Source organism: Carcharodon carcharias, chromosome 14 (assembly GCF_017639515.1).
Source record: "Carcharodon carcharias isolate sCarCar2 chromosome 14, sCarCar2.pri, whole genome shotgun sequence".
In the NCBI taxonomy this organism is placed as follows: Eukaryota; Metazoa; Chordata; class Chondrichthyes; order Lamniformes; family Lamnidae; genus Carcharodon; species Carcharodon carcharias.
Window position 1 is genome coordinate 12,405,278 of NC_054480.1, and position 17,820 is coordinate 12,423,097.

At 42.2% G+C, this 17,820-nt stretch overlaps 1 protein-coding gene across 3 annotated transcripts in view; it reads right to left on the reverse strand.

Moving 5' to 3' along the window:
• The window catches only part of LOC121287464 (serine/threonine-protein kinase 3/4), a 132,294-nt gene that overhangs the window by 100,329 nt on the left and 14,145 nt on the right, over positions 1–17,820 (reverse strand). For all 3 annotated transcript variants that reach the window (XM_041205372.1, XM_041205373.1, XM_041205374.1), the window contains exons 2-4: positions 15,409–15,489; positions 6,596–6,724; positions 5,466–5,580 (exon numbers count right to left, since the gene is read on the reverse strand). In XM_041205372.1, the coding sequence (XP_041061306.1) occupies positions 5,466–5,580; positions 6,596–6,724; positions 15,409–15,489 (325 nt within the window). The remainder of the gene's footprint in view (positions 1–5,465; positions 5,581–6,595; positions 6,725–15,408; positions 15,490–17,820) is intronic.

The following is a 17,820-nucleotide window of genomic DNA, read 5'->3' on the forward strand; positions in this document are numbered from 1 at the left end:
GTGACGCCCACATCCCATGAACAAATAATTTTTTTTTTTATTTAAACAATTTGATTTATCTCAGCTTTTCAAATTTTTCCAATTTTACTGGTGGCCTAAAGTAGGCCTTTACCTTCCTTTGTCATTTAAAAATCAAGCCACTTACTGATCAAAGGATAAGTGAATGGTTCCAATTATTGCCCTTTGTTATATCAATTAAGACCAAGTTTCCATTGTGTTGGCAATTTGCCCTCAAATATGTACTGCTCCTAGAAAACACAGCACTAATGTAAAACATCAAATGTGGTGTTTCTCACCCCAATGCCAAAACATACAAGAGGAAGTAGTTCTGCAATGTGTTGAGGTTGCTGACATTCTGGAAAACAGTCAAGGCATCAGAACTTTTCTGGTCATGCTTCACTGTAGCATCAGCAAAACAAACACATTTATGACCTATGCGGCTAAGACGTCCACTAGGCTTGCCAGCTGTCACTCTGTTTGCATTGTAGCACTGCTGCTAGAGTTGGGAATTTTTTTGACATTTGTAATATGTAATATATTGTCCTTTACCCTTCCCTGAATTAGCTCAAGAGTTAAGTTATAACTGGGACAATAGATCCAACCGGTGCCTAGTACTATGATCAAGGTAGTAAAACTCCTCTGGTGAAGCCTTGCCTTTCATTACTCACTTTTACCAGTCAGTAATCCTTGTTTTCAAATGCCTTTCCTATCCATGTAATTTCTACCAGCCCTGCAACCTTCCGAGATCGCCGCAATCAGCTCTGACCTCTTATGTGTCCTGAATTTTTATTAACCCGCCTTTGGCGGCCATGCCCTCCAAGCTCTGGAATTCTCTCCCTGAACCTCAAAGTTTCACCTTCCTCCTTTGAGACATTCCTTAAAATCTCTCTCTTTGACCAAGCTTCGGTCACCAATCCTAATATGCTGTTATGTGGCTCAATGTCAAACTTTGTTTGATTAATGCTTCTGTGAAGCACCTGGTAATGTTTTATAACATTAGAGTTAATATATAAATGCAAATCGTGGTTGCTGCTCACGTGGGAAGGAGCGCTGAACACCAAATCATCAAGTCTGTGCAATTGGAACCTCTCCCAGTCAGACATACCCACTGCAATCTCCATTGGGCTGTAGTGTTGACATCTCCACAATTGTCCATGTTGATCAATGGGGCTGGGGCAAACAAATGGAGCCGCATTTGTTCATTCCTCAGACATAAACATGCATTGTAGCTCCAGACAGGGAGGGAAACAACTTGAGAGGAAATATACTGCAGTGTACATAGCAGCAATCAATCCGCTCACATACAAATTCTGCAAAAACACGAGTGGATCTGTGTCTGAGTGCATCATTTCTTGGTCCCCTCAGACACCAACTACTGTACAAAAATATTGTATGAGGGAGCCAGCATGACTTCAATCAGGGGGTTTACACTGCATGATTGAACCCGAGTGCAGGAAAACATTTCTGTAATCCTCCAACTTCTTCAGCAATACATTGAAATGAGAGAGACACCAGGCATTTTTCCATCTTACCAGCGCTCCCTCATAACCCACCCCAAGTAAATATTGGAAAGAGGCAACCATGATAGAAAGAGCAAACAGTCTCTATGCCCTAAGAAATCTACTTTCCATTAGGCACTTTCACCGATTTCAGACCATGACCTCATTTTATTTCTTTGCACGTTTTGTTTTTTTTCCTTTATTTCCCCCTCCTTTCTTTGCTTTCAGGTGTTATGTCTTCTGATTCACATAAGTTAGAAACAATCACTTTAAACTCAAAATGCTGGTACTTCATTTAGTGTATTTCTTCCAGCTTTCCATGTGGCTGGCAGACCGATACAGCTTACGCTTGGCACATGACTAGTGCAGCAGTAAAATATGGCACCTCGGGATATATATTCACGTAACATTTAGTTCCTTCTTCTTCTTGAGATCTCTGCCTGAAGGCAGGTCCAGCCCACAGCACCATGACCTCCAACATGGGTAGGGCAAGGAGGAAGGTCCCGAACCCACCCCAGCTGGAACGGGGATCGAAACAAGGACTGTTGGTACCAACCTGATCCGCTTCTGCTGTCCAGCCAACTGAGCCAAGGAGCCTGAGTTGCTGTGACAACATGCACACTTACATGCATCTTATAGCTTGGAGCTACGGATAGTGATGGCAGAAGCTCCAATTTCTTCCCAGGAATCTTTCCCGTTCTCACTGCCTGCCGCTGGCGTATGCTGGAAGGGTTTAAAAGTTGGGATACTCAACCTGTTTGGCAGCATTATGAACGTGCCTTCCTTGGCAATCAAGTCCTGGGCAGTACTTGTACCTAGAGCTTCTGGCTCAGAGGCAGGGACGCTACCCACTGTGCCACAAGAGCTCCTAATTAGTTCCTAGCTTCCTACAAATAATATAACAACGTAACCTGCTCTGCACACATCTTTTGTTTCTTTTCTTGCCCATCACCATTCCCTTTGGCCCTGGTAGGCTTTTAATCAACGCTTGTCATTCAATCTCTCATGTCTTCCACCCTATCACTGACCTTCCCTTTGTCCTTGTCCCGCCCACCCCTTGCTTAAAACCTATTACATCTCTTATTTTGCCCAGTTCTGAAGAAAGGTCCTTGTCCTGAAACGTTAACTGTTTCACTCTCCACAGATGTGGCCTGACCTGCTGAGCGCTTCCAGCATTTTTCTGTTTTTATTTCAGATTTCCAGCGTCCACAGTATTCAATTAGAATCTCTATGACTTCGAGGTCACATTGGCAGTTTCTAACATAACTTATTTTTCCCCAAATCGTCAGAACTCCCTTCAAATGTATTCATTCACACACCTGGTATCACCAAACCTACATCTGATTTTTTTTCAGCTTCTTGTCCACCTTTATCAAACTTGTTATCTTACACACTATGCCTTGGTTCTCAATAATAAAAACAAAATTGACATTTGCTTGCCACCTGTAATACACTAAGAGTTTTCTCTTTTGTGCTAACATCTACTCTCCTATTCTCCTGAAGGCACGATTCATGCTGGTTATGGTTCTAAAGTAATCATGCCTCAGGTGTTGAGACAACTTTGTGTTGGGAGAAGCAATCGACCAGCTGAACGTGATTCTGCCTTCAGCAGGTAGTTTAGTATCGTAGTTATTGGTGCTACACCAGCAATCCAGAGCTCATAAGCTCAAACTCCAACGTGGCAAACTGAAATCCATCAAGTGACTAATTTGCGGGTTAGCACATCTGGTTCACTCATGTCCTGTGGCCAAGGGCATTTGCCACACCTACCTAGTCTGGTTTACACATAGCTCAAACTCCACACTATGTGGTTGATTCAATGCTGTTTGAAGCTTGCAAGACAAACAGGAATGCGGGACTGGTGAATTTTATCCACATATTTTAAAACAAGATTGTGTTTAGTGACACGACCCAATGTCATTTACAAGAGGTGTGGTGGCAACTGCAGGAAGTGAGAGGAGAATAATTACCCAGCACTTTGCTTGGAATGCATAATCCAATGCAGTCACCAGTACTGAGTGGGGCTGTACAATGCGTGTCAACTCTGAGGCACTTCCACTACAATTTTGTGGAATGTTAACCACAAGCTGACTATTTACACTTACCAACAAATTACCAGTGCCTTTAGGATAGAGGATGAGAAAGTGCCCATGTGCAGATTGAGCTACATTTAGTTACACTCATATCATTGGCTGTCCCTCAATTCGAGGATGATGTCTACTCAGGGTGACAAGTTTCTGCCATGGGTCTTCATGTCTTTATTCTTGACCTGCTATTGGACCCATGGGGCAAGACGTCCCACAAGGTAGTGGGGTCCAGAATGCAGGGTTTGCTTCCTTTTCTTCTTTGCCACCGCTCTGTCCCATCGTGAAGGACGGAGGATGAGAAAGCTTCCACATGCAGAATTGAGCTACGTTTAGTTACAACTGCAGGTACAATTAATGAAGGGGTGTGATTGCATAATTTGATGCAGTCAGGCTGTGGAGTAACAGTACTGCATTGAAACCTGGCTAAATGCAGAATTCAACAACATATCACAACTCAACACAGCAGTAACACAGCTGGGCTTGGAATGACATTACATGCATACATATCATCGGCCTGCCGGTGGTGTCAGTATTCACTCGGTTTACAACATCTTTCCAAACTGGACAGCTGAGTTCAGCCCAAATTTCTCCCTAAGACCAATACTGCACCCCAACAACACCCTGTTTGTGATTTGTTCATTCAACAGAGACCTGTAGCATTGTATAACTCGGTTACATGCTGCCTTCACCTACTAAATCAAGCTCTAATTGAGTGTAAAGAAAGTCATTTCCTGAATACAGCTACCAATAGTCAGGGAACAAGTGGTGGAAAGGGTCGTTAGCTGCCTTCAAGGCAAGGAGTAAGAGCGGGATTAAAGGGTAGTTATTCAGAGGCAGAAGGTGGGAAGTGGTGTTCCAGAAGGATCGGTGCTGAGACCGTTGGCATTCACAATTTACAATGATTTGGACTTTGGAATCAAAAACACAATTTCTAATTTTGCAGGTGACACCAAACTTTGGGGAAGGGGGGGGTTGATGAGAATCAATATTGAAGAGAACTGCAACAAGTTAAAGGAGGACATTATGCAAAATGGACAAATAATTGGCACCAGAAGGGAGAATGGGGAGGTCGCTTATTACTTGGAAGGTGCAAGTCTAGATGGGGTAGAGGAACAAAAGGGTCTCGGAGTACAAATACTTCAACCACTAAAATTGTGCCACATGTTAGCAGGCCATAAAAAAGCAAACCAAGAACCTTTATTTCTACAGGGATAGAATTGAAAAGTAGGGAAATTTTGCTAAACCTGTAAACTTGGTTAGACCATACTAAGGGTACTACATGCAATTCTGGTCATCATATTATAAAAAAGGATATACAAAATCTGGAGAGGATGTAGTGAGGATTTACAAGAATAATAACAGAAATATATGGGTATACATATCAGGAAGAGTTTGACAGGTTGGGTCTCTTTTCTCTTGAATAAAGAGGGCCGAGCGATGACTAAATAGAAGTCTTTGAAATTGTGAAGAGTGGATAGAGAGTGTGCGCATTTCCTCTTATGGGGAAGAGCATGACTAGGAGCCACTGTCATAAGATAGTCACCAAGAAATTCAATAAGAAATTCAGAAGAAGCTTCTTTACCCAAAGAATGGTGAGGATGTAGAACTCGTTACCATAGGCAGTAGTTGAAACAAACAATATTGATGCATTTAAGGGGAAGCTAGACAAGTACATGGGGCAGAAGGGAATAAGAGGATTACGGTGGTAGATTTAAGTGAGGAAAAATGAGAGGAAGCTTGAGCTGAGCAAAAATACTGGTATGGACTGGTTCCATGCCTTATATCCTATGTAATAATCCTGGGTTAGTACACTCCTGCTCACATACTGCAATCACATAATCCTTATTTTCCTGGGATAGAGGCGGATGTGTGGAATTACCGTTTTATTCCTTATTCGAATAAGGTCTGATACTGAACCGGCTCCACAGTATTCCATAACTATCCACAAGTCTGTATTCTTAAAATAGCTTCCATAGTACTTGACCACATGAGGGCTGTGAAGAAAGAGAAAGACTGTTAAAATCCTGGGATTCTACACAGAACAAAAAAATAGTAACAGGGAAAACTCATTAGATCTAATGACCCACCCTTTCAGCATAATCTTAATTACTTCCTTTTGCACTTCAAGACACTTCGTACAATCACTTGGCAAATCGCTTCATGCAATCATTCGGTTTTGAGTGACTCTTGCACTGGTAAATGTGGCAACCTTTGGGACCAGCAATGTCCCACAGGCAGCAGTGAGGTGAATGAGCAGTTGATCTGGTGTTGGTGATATTGGTTAAAGAACCGACAGATGCTCTTTAATTAATGTCACGGGAAATCTTATTACCAACCAAAACACACATTGGGCCATCTCAATTAATCAACTTACTCTCCAACACCAACAAACCCATCCAGTGTCTTGTGAACCTGTTTACATTGTGCTTCAAGTGTCTTCCCTGGTAATTTACTCCAGAAGTTTAACACCCAATCCATCCTTAGGAATGACCCAATTTACCCCACCTCAGTCCTGCTCGAGTGGCAGAGAGCAAAAGAACAATGTCAGGCAGATACTGAACGTGACAGCTGGTGCGTCTCACTTGTTCAAACATAAGACAGTGCACATTCCAAAGGAAAAAGAGTTGGTGATGTTTGCAAATTTGGGAACAGAAATTAAATTCTCCTTTGAGAGTGCTCCCTGTTTGGCATTGCTGGTTCTGGGTTCCTTTATGCACTTGCTTATACTTCACAGCACGCAACAGTATGAAAGAGTGTCATGGAAACAACTGACCACAAATTCAGCATAGGTCACACAGAATGGTGAAAACACAATATACAACTGATGTCACAGTCGAGTTTGATGCATTTGTTTTTTTGTTCCCTTGGGATACAGTGCCTCCAACTGACAAAACCTACAACATTCCAGATCTCTGGTATTGCAGCATCACTATAATTACTCTTCTGTTTAAAAAAAAACACATATCAATCAGTACCTGCAGCCGCAGGTAACAGTTCATTGAGCCTTACCTGTCACACTGCTGCATGATGGAGATCTCTTTGATAATCTCCTGCAAGTCTGATTCCACCGGGACCTGCTTGATAGCCACCACTTGGCCTGATTCTTTGTGAATGGCTTTGAACACACTACCATAGGACCTGAGGGAGGAAACACAGCCCATTAACATTCGGCCAGCATTACCATTCAGGTCGTAGGCTCCAGTCTGCAAGCAAGAATGACGGTAACAATCTCTAGTATCAGGCTTTCTTATGGGCCTTGATCTCTACATTTTTCTGCATTATTCTTTCCCTTTTCCCCCACCTCTCAGCCATAAAAGCGGGGGCAGAGAGCCAAATGACAGGTCTCTGCCAATGTTACATGCAGCCTTCATTCTATTTTCTTCTCTTGTAGAACGTGGCCTGACTTTCACTTCAGAATCTAACACTTGGGGAAACACAGGGGAAAACCATGTTTCTAGCCACTCAGTGAAGGTTTATGTTATTCACCATTATACGCGTTCTCAAGATTGTCCATTGAAATATGAACAATTATTTATGGTCACTCTAGAAACAAAGAACTTGCATTTATATGGCATCTTTCATGGCCTCAGGACAAAGTACTTCACAACTAATGGAGTACTTTTGAAGTGTAATAATCACGGTAGTAATCTGGGAAATGCCACAGACAACTTGCATAAGCCTTCAGCAAAACTCCTTCCAAAAGGTAGCAGCTTTGTAGGGGAGGCAATGGCGTAGTGGTATTGTCTCTGGACTAGTATTCCAGAGACCCGGGGCAATGCTCTGGGGACCCAGGTTTGAATCCCACCATGACAGGTGCTGAAATTTAAATTCAACAAAAATCTGGAATTAAGAGTCTAATGACCATGAAACCATTGTCAGTTGCTGTAAAAACCCATCTGGTTCACTAATGTCCTTTAGGGAATCCTTACCTGGTTTGGCCTACAGCAACGTGAACGACTCTTAAAAATGCCTTCTGAATGACCTGGCAAGCCACTCACCGCTGCCTTCTCAAGGGCAACTAGGGATGAGTAATAAATGTTGGCCCAGCCTGCAAAGCCCATATCCCGTGAATGAATAATAAAAAAAAACACTGTCTGGGTTTACATAAGATGATGACTGGTACTCAAAGTACTCAAAGTCAAGACGACTCCTCAAATAATAGGCACATTGGTGTTAACAAGATTCATCTGCTATAGGCGACATATAATAAAACTTTCATAACCCAAGTTTATCCAAGTGTGTTAAAGGTAATAAGCAGCGCAAGTAAAATATTGCTGCTACTTAAGTTGCTTTTAATGTATTTGACTCACTGCCGTATTAAGGGTACTTGAAATGCCCAAGTTCAGGAATCTTGAACCTGACCAGCTCACGAATGTAGGCGGCAACCACCTTTTCCATTCGCACTGAGGCACTAGCGGCTTCCACCAGATTCATTGTGATTTGTGAGAAACAAGTAACTGTCAAAGGATTAGAAAACCTGCCTTCACAGTTAATTTGTTCCTTGCAACCTACAACTTTAAACGGCAGCTACAGGAGAGTAAATAATTACTGTAATCACATTTTAACGAGGTGCAACGAGCTTAATGAATGATCCAAAATATGTTGGAAACAATTCATGCGTGATTGACTTGCATTGTGAAAGAAAAATGTTTATGGGAAATTGCTCAGTAAAGATGTTTGTTCTGCAGAAGCAACGACAATGTAAGTGGTGGGAGTGGTAATTCATGGAATGATACAAAGGAGGAAATCATCCAGCCATCTTGCCTGTGCCAGCCCTTTGAAAGAGCTGCCCAATTAGTCCCACTCACTTGCCCCATAGCTCTGCAATTTTTTTGCCCCTTCAAGTACTTATCCAATTCCCTTTTGAAAATTATTATTGAATCTAGTTCCACCAGGCAGTGAATTCCAGGTAATAACTCGCTACGTCAAAAATGTTATAATCTGGGTCCTTGTCAATTTACTTTGAATCTCAGTCCTTTGGTTATCAACCCTCTTGCCACTGGGAACAGTTTCTCCTGATCGATGATAATTTTAAACATCTCTCTTAAATCTCCCCTTACCTTTACCTGCTCTAAGGAGTCCAATCCCAGCTTCTCTCGTTCCCCTGTGTAAATGAAGTCCCTAATCCCTAATGACATTCTATCTTGACATCCCTCCTGTAGTATGGTGTCCAGAATTGGTGATTTATAAAGGTTTATGATAACTTCCTTGTTCTATACCTCTACTTATAAAGGCAAGGGCCCATGTTTTTTTTTATAAAAAGCCTTAACGACTTAGCCTCCAACCATGAAAATGTCTGTACTACACCCCATGGTCTCTCTCTCTCTTCTCCGACATCCCCTTAAAAATTGTACCATTGAGTTGCTATTAGTTTCCATGTTGGCCTCCGAATTGATTTTGACCCAGTGCCAAGATTGTGGTGTTTCTAACTCTTCTGATGTGACATAACAATGGCCAGCCATGAGCCAGTCATCATGGTAAAAGAACAAGGAAGTGCTCAGTATTACAGGGAGTTCATATCATAGTTTTCTCATAAAATGGAGAACTAACCAGTCAGAAATAAGCACTTTTAGCAGTGGATGGATGAGTTTCACAATTTCTCTGAAGCAAAGAGGCTCTCCTCAGACACAGGAAATCGAAACAAAAAATCAGTCAGATTTGTTAAAAAAAATTTTTTAAAGAGTTTATTTAACCGGGTGCCACTTCTGGTGTAAGAAAGAATAATAGACCTCTTTTTAAGACTGTTGCTGAGCCTAGCTGCAGAGTTGATTGCAGTTTCGGCCTGTTGCAGTCTTGATAGTCATTGCATTACAAGTTACCATTGTGACTTATTCGATGATACAGGATGGGTCATGTTAACAGTTGCTTCGATTCTTTTTTGAAAAGAGGTTACAGCATCATCCTCTGGATCAGCAACAAACAGCAGGGATTAAAAGGTTGATTTCAATGGACTGCTGTTGCAACCTCCAGGATTTTAATACCTTGAGATTTTCTACTCAGAATGATACTGCCAGATAAACAGCAAGACTTTTAGTACTCAAGGCTGTTCTCATGACCCTGCACCTACACCCATCCATGCCCATGACACACGATCTAGCATGCTCAGCCACGGCAACTCCGTCGTCTGTCCATCCTGTAGTGAACTTAGACAATGACAGGTTCCACTGACAGATGAGTAAGTGTTTAGAACGAAGTGTAAGACAGATACCGGGCCCCTTAATGTTTCAGGCTGCGTTTAATTTCAGAAGCAACACTTGGGTAACTAGGTAGGGGCCAAGAACCAACTGAAGGTGTTGGTTTCATAAGCATCTCAGCAATTTCTCTGCAGCAGTGCAAAATGCCTGACTTCTGTGGTGTCTACCATCCTTTTTCCAGGTTGCTGGTGCTGTGGCCATTGGTACAGACCAAAGTGATGGTTTGCTCCATTACTGTCCTGGAGAGAACATTCCCCCAATGTTTAAATCAATATCCCAGTAGGTATGTACCCTCTAACAATGTGCCAATATAACAGCATTGTATTGGTACAAGGTCACTGAGGGAAAATGAACGCCAGATTGGACCAACTGATGTCACTCTTTAGAGCTTGGGGGTCAAAGCACTATGGTGGGGTAAGGGCAGGGAACTTGGAGAAAAAGGTAATTGACATGCATCTGTTCCCAGTATCAGCCCTGAACCGGTGGTAGAGTGCTCACTCAAGAGATTTGAGCAGAATATCTAACATGTGGGTTCAGTGCAATGCTGAGGGAACTCTGCACTGTTGGAGGTGCCATTTTAGACAAGATCCTGTCTGCACACTCGGGTGGACATAAAAGATCCCACAGTGCTATTTCGAAGATCAAGGGACTTCTCCCAAAGTCCTATCCTACCCCTCAACCAACATCACTAAAACAGGTTCTCTGGTTATCACATTGCTGTTTGTGAGAAGGCTATGTAGAGTCATAGAGCACAGAAGGCCTTTCAGACCAGCATGCCTATGCTGCCTCTTTAAAAGAGCTATCCAATTAGTCTCACTCCCCTGCTCTTGGCCCACAGCCTTACAAGTGTTTCCTTTTTTTAAGTACATATGTGCTTCCCTCTTGAAAGTTACTGTTGAATCAATTTCCATCATCCTTTCAGGCAGTGCATTCCAGGTCATAATAACTGTGAAATAGATTAAATGCACCCGGCTAACAGAAACTTGACTAAAAATTGTGGGTCTGTTAGCAACTATGTAAAAGTAAAGTCAGGGCCAGAAGCTGGCTGTAAAATGTGCTTTCTGACAAGTTCATTGCTGCACAGCCTCTCTGCACAACCCTCTAATCTTTCCACTGCAACAGGAAACCCACAAGCAGAATCTAGTTATGGTACATTTTAAGAGAAGCTGTCTGCTGTGCCTTTTCTTGAGTGCAATAGAAATACACGGTGAAAACAGAAGCAAAGGCACACCCAGGTCCCTCCCACCACAAGCCATTGAAAAACACTGGAAATGGCTCCAACCTGCAAACTCATTAGCGGGCTCCAGGAATGGCCCACATCAATGGGTGCTCTTCTGTATAAAGCCCTGGCGTTTTCAATGAAGAAATTATGATTAAAGAAGAAAAGGCATTCTAAAAAGCAAGCTAGCCACATTCACCCAGCTCAATTTCTCTACAATTCAGCTATAAATGTTTATTCTAAGGGAGAGGGGTCACAAAAACGTTGTAGGTTTCTGTAACCATCAGTTCAGCTATCCCACCCCCACTCATATTCTGGTGTGGGCAGGCTATTTTGTAGGTGTCAGCCATGGCTCAGTGGGAAGCACTCTAGCCCAAGTCTGTAGGTTGTGGTTCTGAGTACCACTACAAAGACTTTGAGCACCAAATCTAGGTTGACACTCCAGTACAGTACTAAGGGAGTGCTGCACTGTCAGGTGGTCTTTCAGATGAGGCATTAAAATGAGGCCCTGTCAGCTGGACATAAAAAGATCTTGGGATACTATTCAAAGGAGTTTCCTCGCCTGATCAATGAGTGGGCTCAACATCGTTAATGTTGCCCTGCCAACATAAATGAAAGCAAGACCAATCACATACTGCTGCAGACACAACTGGGTCAGTGAGCTCAATAAAGTTCAGTGGCACTCAAAATGATTCATCTGGTTTCCTGTTTAGTTTCCCTGCAGCTCATAAATAGAAACAATGTGCTCCCAGCCCTGTACCTCAATCTGACCCCAATAGACCTACAACAATTTGTATTTATATAGCTCCTCTAATGTGGTGGAGCATCGCAAGGTTCTTCACAGGACCATGATCCAACAAAATTTGGCACAAAGCTGCATATTAGCACAGGTGGCCAAAAGACTAATCAAAGAGGTAAGCTTTAAGAAGTGTCTTAACTGAGAGGAGAGAGACATGCAGAGAGATATAGGGAGGAAATTCCAGAGTCCAGAACCTAGCCAAAGGTGGGGTGAAAGAAATTGGAGATGCTTAAGAGGCCAGAGTTAGGACAGCACAGATATCATGGAAAACTGGAGGGCTGATGGAGGTTAGAGACAGGGAGGGATGAAACCTTGCAGCAGATGAACACAAGGGTGAGAATTTTAAATTCAAGGTATTGTTGGACTGGGAGCCAATGTAAGTCAGGGGTGACGGGTGCTTGGGATATGGTGCGATTTAGCGTATGAATTGCTCAAGTTCACGGACCTTGGAAAATGGGAGTCCAGCCTGCAGAGTGTTGGAATAGTCAAGTCTGAATGTAACAGAAGCACAGATGAGGGTTTCAGCAGCAGATGGGCTGAGGCAGGGGCTCGAGATGACTAGCGGAGAGAGTAGAACAAAGGTGGTATTATAACCAACTTATAAATAAAGATTTGCATTTATATAACCTCTTTCATGACCTCAGGATATCCCAAAGCGCTTTACAGCCAATGAAATACTTTTGAATAGTAATCACTGCTGGATGCAGGAAATGCAGCAGCCAATTTATGCACAGCAAGCTCCCACAAACAACAATATGATAATGATCAGATATTTTTTTAGTGATGCTGATTACATTACAAACTTACGTTCACATAACACCTTTAGACAATCTCAAAGCTTCTTACGTGAGGATGACGAAATAAGTAGAAGTCGATGCCCCACGAGCAGAGGAGAAGGAACAAAAGGAAATTATAGCACCCATTTTTGTGCTCCAAAGCAACTCGGTGTAAATGGGCATTATTTTTGGAGTAAACTGATTTGAATCAAAAACAAATGCAATGCCATTTAATACTAAGGCATTCGTCAGAGGGCTGAAAAGAAAGTGGTTTTAAATTTAAAAGCTGCAGACTCCAAACATTACAAGTCCTTGGAGGGTTTTCTGTAATTTAAAATAATTTTGAAACGTTTGCTGCAGCACATCTCTTGGAAAATCAGGTGTTATTTTTGTCCAAACAAAGTGCCTATTCAACATCCCTAAAGTCAGCCACTGTGGAGGGACCCTCTCAAGGGATTTGAGCATATAATCTAGGCTGACACTCCAGTGCAGTGCTGAGGGAGCACTGCACTGGCTGAGACATTAAACCGAGGTCCCGTCAACTTTTTCCAGTGGATGAAGATGATTCCATGATAATTTCATAATTAAATAAACTTACATTAATAAATATTTATTTCTCAACCAAGACAGCTTAAAAAAATCTGGCCATTACCAAATTGTTGTTTGTGGGAACTAGCTGTGCACAATTGGTTACCGCATTACCTACATCACAACAGTGACCACACTTCAAAAGTATTTAACTGGCTGCAAAGTGCTTTGGTACGTCCTGAGATGATGAGAGGCACCATTAAAAATGCCAGTCTTTCTTTCTTTTCGAAAGTCTGCAACTTGAGAGGATGGGAGGAAACTGAAAAGGGTGGTGAATTTTATTTACAAAAAGGATTTGGACTCCAGGAGTTCTTAGCTACAGCCTCCACTGGAAGACAGAGAGAAGCTCAACTGTCTGAGCAAGATACACAGACAGGATCTAGCATTGGTCCTTTAACCTCTCCTTAAATTGGCTTATGAGCTAACTTCATTAGACAAATTGGGCCATGGACTATAATAGAGAAGAGGGCTGAACCCATCTGATGAAGACATGCCTCTCATTACGTATTTATATCAATAGGTAATGAAAGGGATTGTGCAAAAGAGGTGAACATAACACCTTATTCCAACCAAAGCTACTTGTCAGCACTTATCTAAACCTTGTTCAAAGTACTCCAACCATCTCCCTGTCAGTATGAAAAACACACAATAAGAAAACATATTCATTATTTCAAAAAAAAAACACATCCTGGTATTTATGTCCCATCCTTTCCAGACCATTTGAGTGAGCTCACTGTTAGATAGATGCTACTACAGGCTAAAGGAGCACTGTTCATGTTAAGCTGGGGTTGGGGAGGTTGGTGGGAGGGTTTTGTGGGCAGGGGAGAGGGGTAGAGAGTAGCAGGGGAAGTGGGAGTCAAAGCTTTAGACCAGCCTGCTAGCCAATACAGCATGTTAAAACATGCTAACTGATTATATAAACAAAAAATATCAGAAATATTCAGCAGATCCAGGCAGCATCTATGGAAAGAGGAACAGTTTTGTTTCAGGACTGCAACCTTCCATCAGTTCTGAAGAATGGTCAGAGACTTGAAATGTTAACCCTGTTTCACTTTCCACAATTTCTGTCTGACCGTTGAGTATTTCCAACATTTTATGCTTATATTTTGGATTTCCAGCACCTACAGCATTTTGCCTTTTTGCTCGCTGGGTACATTGCGCGCTTGGATTTCCATACCATCTCTTCCATGTGAATTGGGCAAATGGCATCACCGAGGGCTGGTAGTTCCCATGTAAACTTCATCATTTGAATGAGGAGATGTTGTTGTTGTGGGGACTCGAGAAGGCGCTTTGTTGTCTATCAGACAATGTTAATTTGGTCGGGGGCAGGGGGGAGCGGGGTGGTGGTGTGTGTGGCAAAGAGGCCACAAAAACTCAGGCATAATAAGTAAGCAAGGAATGCTCCCATGGAGAATTTTGAAAGCAGCTAATAAGTCACAGCAAGTAAAGTGACAGAAGGAATAATCTGCACCACTGGAATTGAATTTACCCTTTTCTGCCTGCTGCAATCCAATAATTATCATCTTCTTCCGGCTTCTCCAATTTTAGTTGGGGTCGCCACAATGTTGGTTGATCACCCTTCTCCATCTCCTCCTGTCAATCACCCATTCCATTTTCAATCCCACTGTGTTCAGGTCTCTCGCCGTTGCATCTTTCCATCTGGTCTCAGGCCTTCTTCCTCTCTTTGTACTTGGGAGTCCCATCTCCATCACTCATCTCACCATATTTCCTCTCTCTCTCCACCCTGGATGACCATACCATTTCAATCTCTTCCCAGCTACTTTCTTCAATGTTTCCAAATCTTCACCAACTCCCTCATCTTGTCTTTTCTCGTAACTCCACAAATCCATCTCAGCATCTGCATCTTATTAGTATCCAGTTGTTATTCCTCTCTTCTACAACAAGGCTGGTCTCGCAACCGTTTTGTAGATTCTTCCTTTCAGTTTCAGCGACTTTGCTATCACACTTCATAACACTTCACAGCACTTCCTCCAACCGGAGCTAATCTGTTGCTTAATTTCTATCTCCATACTTCCATCTTCTGCTACCTCTGACCCCAGGTACTTGAAACTACTCACTTTGTCCTAAGTCTTCACTCAGTTTTTACGCCTTCAGTCTGATCCTCTCTCCTAGGCTCAATCCAAATAGTAATGTGCTTCAAAAACATAAGCACTCAAACCCTGCGGTTCAGCCTCAAAGTACAGGTATTATATGATCCAACTTGTCAGTAAGCTTTCAGCACTTACCCTTCACCAAGTTTCTCCAACACATCGAAGACCTCTTCTGGCTGTTTGGTCAAACTGTCCTCGCTTAATTTCTTCAGAGACCTGTTGTGGGGAGGAAGGGGGTAGGGTGGAAGAAAATACACATTTTAAAAGTCATTTGCAATTCTGGAAGGAATACATAAGTATGTTTGCTCTCTGATACCTAATTCTTCTTTTGTCATAACCCTAATAGCCCTATTTTAAATTGACACCTGTGGTGACTGCCTTTCTAAATGAACTTTCTCTGCTCTTACTAAACTCCAGCTGCAATATACTATCAGCTCTCATAATCCCTTCATTCCCAGTAGGCCTATTTTTTTCAAGGGCCTAAAATCTATCGAACTCCCTCCATTTTTCCAACCTTCTAAATTTTAGAAGCATTTTAAACCCAAATCTGGCATCAGTTGACAAATAAATGCTTGCATTAATACAGCACCTAGCATGCTGAAATACCTCACTGCACTTTGTATAATAGACTCTTCATTGACTGTACATTCCAGAAAGAAATTCTAGAAAAGATAAAAATCTTGCATTTAAATACCGTATTTCATTACTTCAGGACAACCCAAAATGTCTTACAGACAATTGAGTACTTGAAGTGCAGTCAATGTTGCAATGTAGGAAACACGGCAGCCAATTTGCGCACAGTAAGGTGCCATAAACAGCAATGAGACAAATGACCAGATAATCTGTTCCTTTAGTGCTACCTATACTTTTGAGGGGTTATACTTACCTGGAAAGATATAAAAAGCTGGGTTCTTTTCATTACAAAAGAGAAGGCAGAGGGATGACCTGATAGAAGCTTTTAAGGGTTCAATCGATGTAAAAAAAATGCTACAACATGTGGAGGAAATCAAAACTGGAGGTCATAAATAAAAGATTAATATATATAATTTAGCTACTCCATGTGCTTGCAACTTCCACATTCTAACCACTCTCTGGGTAAAGACGTTTTTCTCCTGAATTCCCCTGTGGATTTATTTGTGACAAAGACAACAGCATAGGTGTATTTAAGGGGAAGCTAGATAAACACAAGAGAGAAAGAAACAGAAAAATATGCAGACAGAGTGAGAGGAAGTTCAAGTTCAGCATAAGCACTAGCATAGACCAATTGAGCAGTATGGCTGGTTTCTGTGCTGTCGTTTCTAAATAATTCTTCAGTGACGCCCTGCTTCATTGTTTATTGGCCTTGGCCCTTCATCTTGGTTTCCCAAAAAGCAATAGATATATTTCAATGTTATTGGGTACATGCCTGCTGTGCTGTTCCTGGCTGGCTTCTATTTTGATCATGCAATTACCTTACAATGAGCAGATTTTAGACCATCTGCTGCCTCTTGGGACATTAAATCTGTGAATAGAGATACCATCTGATAGCCTTCTGCAACCAAAAATGGTTTTTCTACAGCTGAGAGCATAAATTGACCCTGTACATACACCAGTTAATGGGAATCGCATGTAGACCACTGATTACCCATTCTATCTTCTCTAATGTGCTCATCCTTCTACAGTCTCATGCCCACCACCCCAACAAGCCCAGCCCTTCACACTTGTCCTTACACTCACTTCCAGCTCCTCACGCTCACATCTCCCACTCCTCACAGCCTCCCTTCCCCAGAATGTTGCCTCACAAATTGCATGCAAGCCCAGGCCGCTGCTGAATTCCTTCACTGCAATCAAAAAGTTATAGATAACAAGGCTGTGAGGAGAGAGGAAATTTCTCTTTAATGTCGCTTATCTTATCAACCTCCCAGAAGCGCGAGCAGCTGGCAAGTCCGATGACCACAGCCTCCTCTGGGGACTCGGAAAACATTAAGGAAATGTAGTCAGGTCAGTTGCTTATCAGCCAGCCTTACACTAGAATCACCCTGCCCCTGATGAATAACCCTGGAAGCTTGCTTGTAATTTAGCTGTTAAGAGACACTACCAGAACACTATCAGCAGTGTGCACTCCCAAACGAGCCTCTCTGTACAGTGTGCAAGCAGGCAGACATCAGAGTTCTTCCTGTGCCTTCCCAGCCTTTGCCTGGAGATAGCTCAGAGGCTAAACCACAATGATATCAATCCTACTCCCTGTAAACCTCCCAGCCCCTCTGGAACACCAGACAAGGCTTAATTACATGTTAACTAAAAGTAAATGCTTTATCAGGCTGTGTGCATCGATGCTTTAACATTGTGCAGTTTCGCAGAGTGCAAATGGAATTCATTTATTTATTCCTGTTTATTTTTACATTTAACCTCCACCCACTCCATTTAAAATGCACACAAACTGGCATCACTTAAAAAAAATCTTTCGCTGTGCTTGCTACTTCAGCCCAATTTTTATTTTGTTGGAAAGTATAGTTTTGTGCCTGACTAACCCTTAGGTCAGTCTTAATAGCCGCCTTTGTTTCAGTA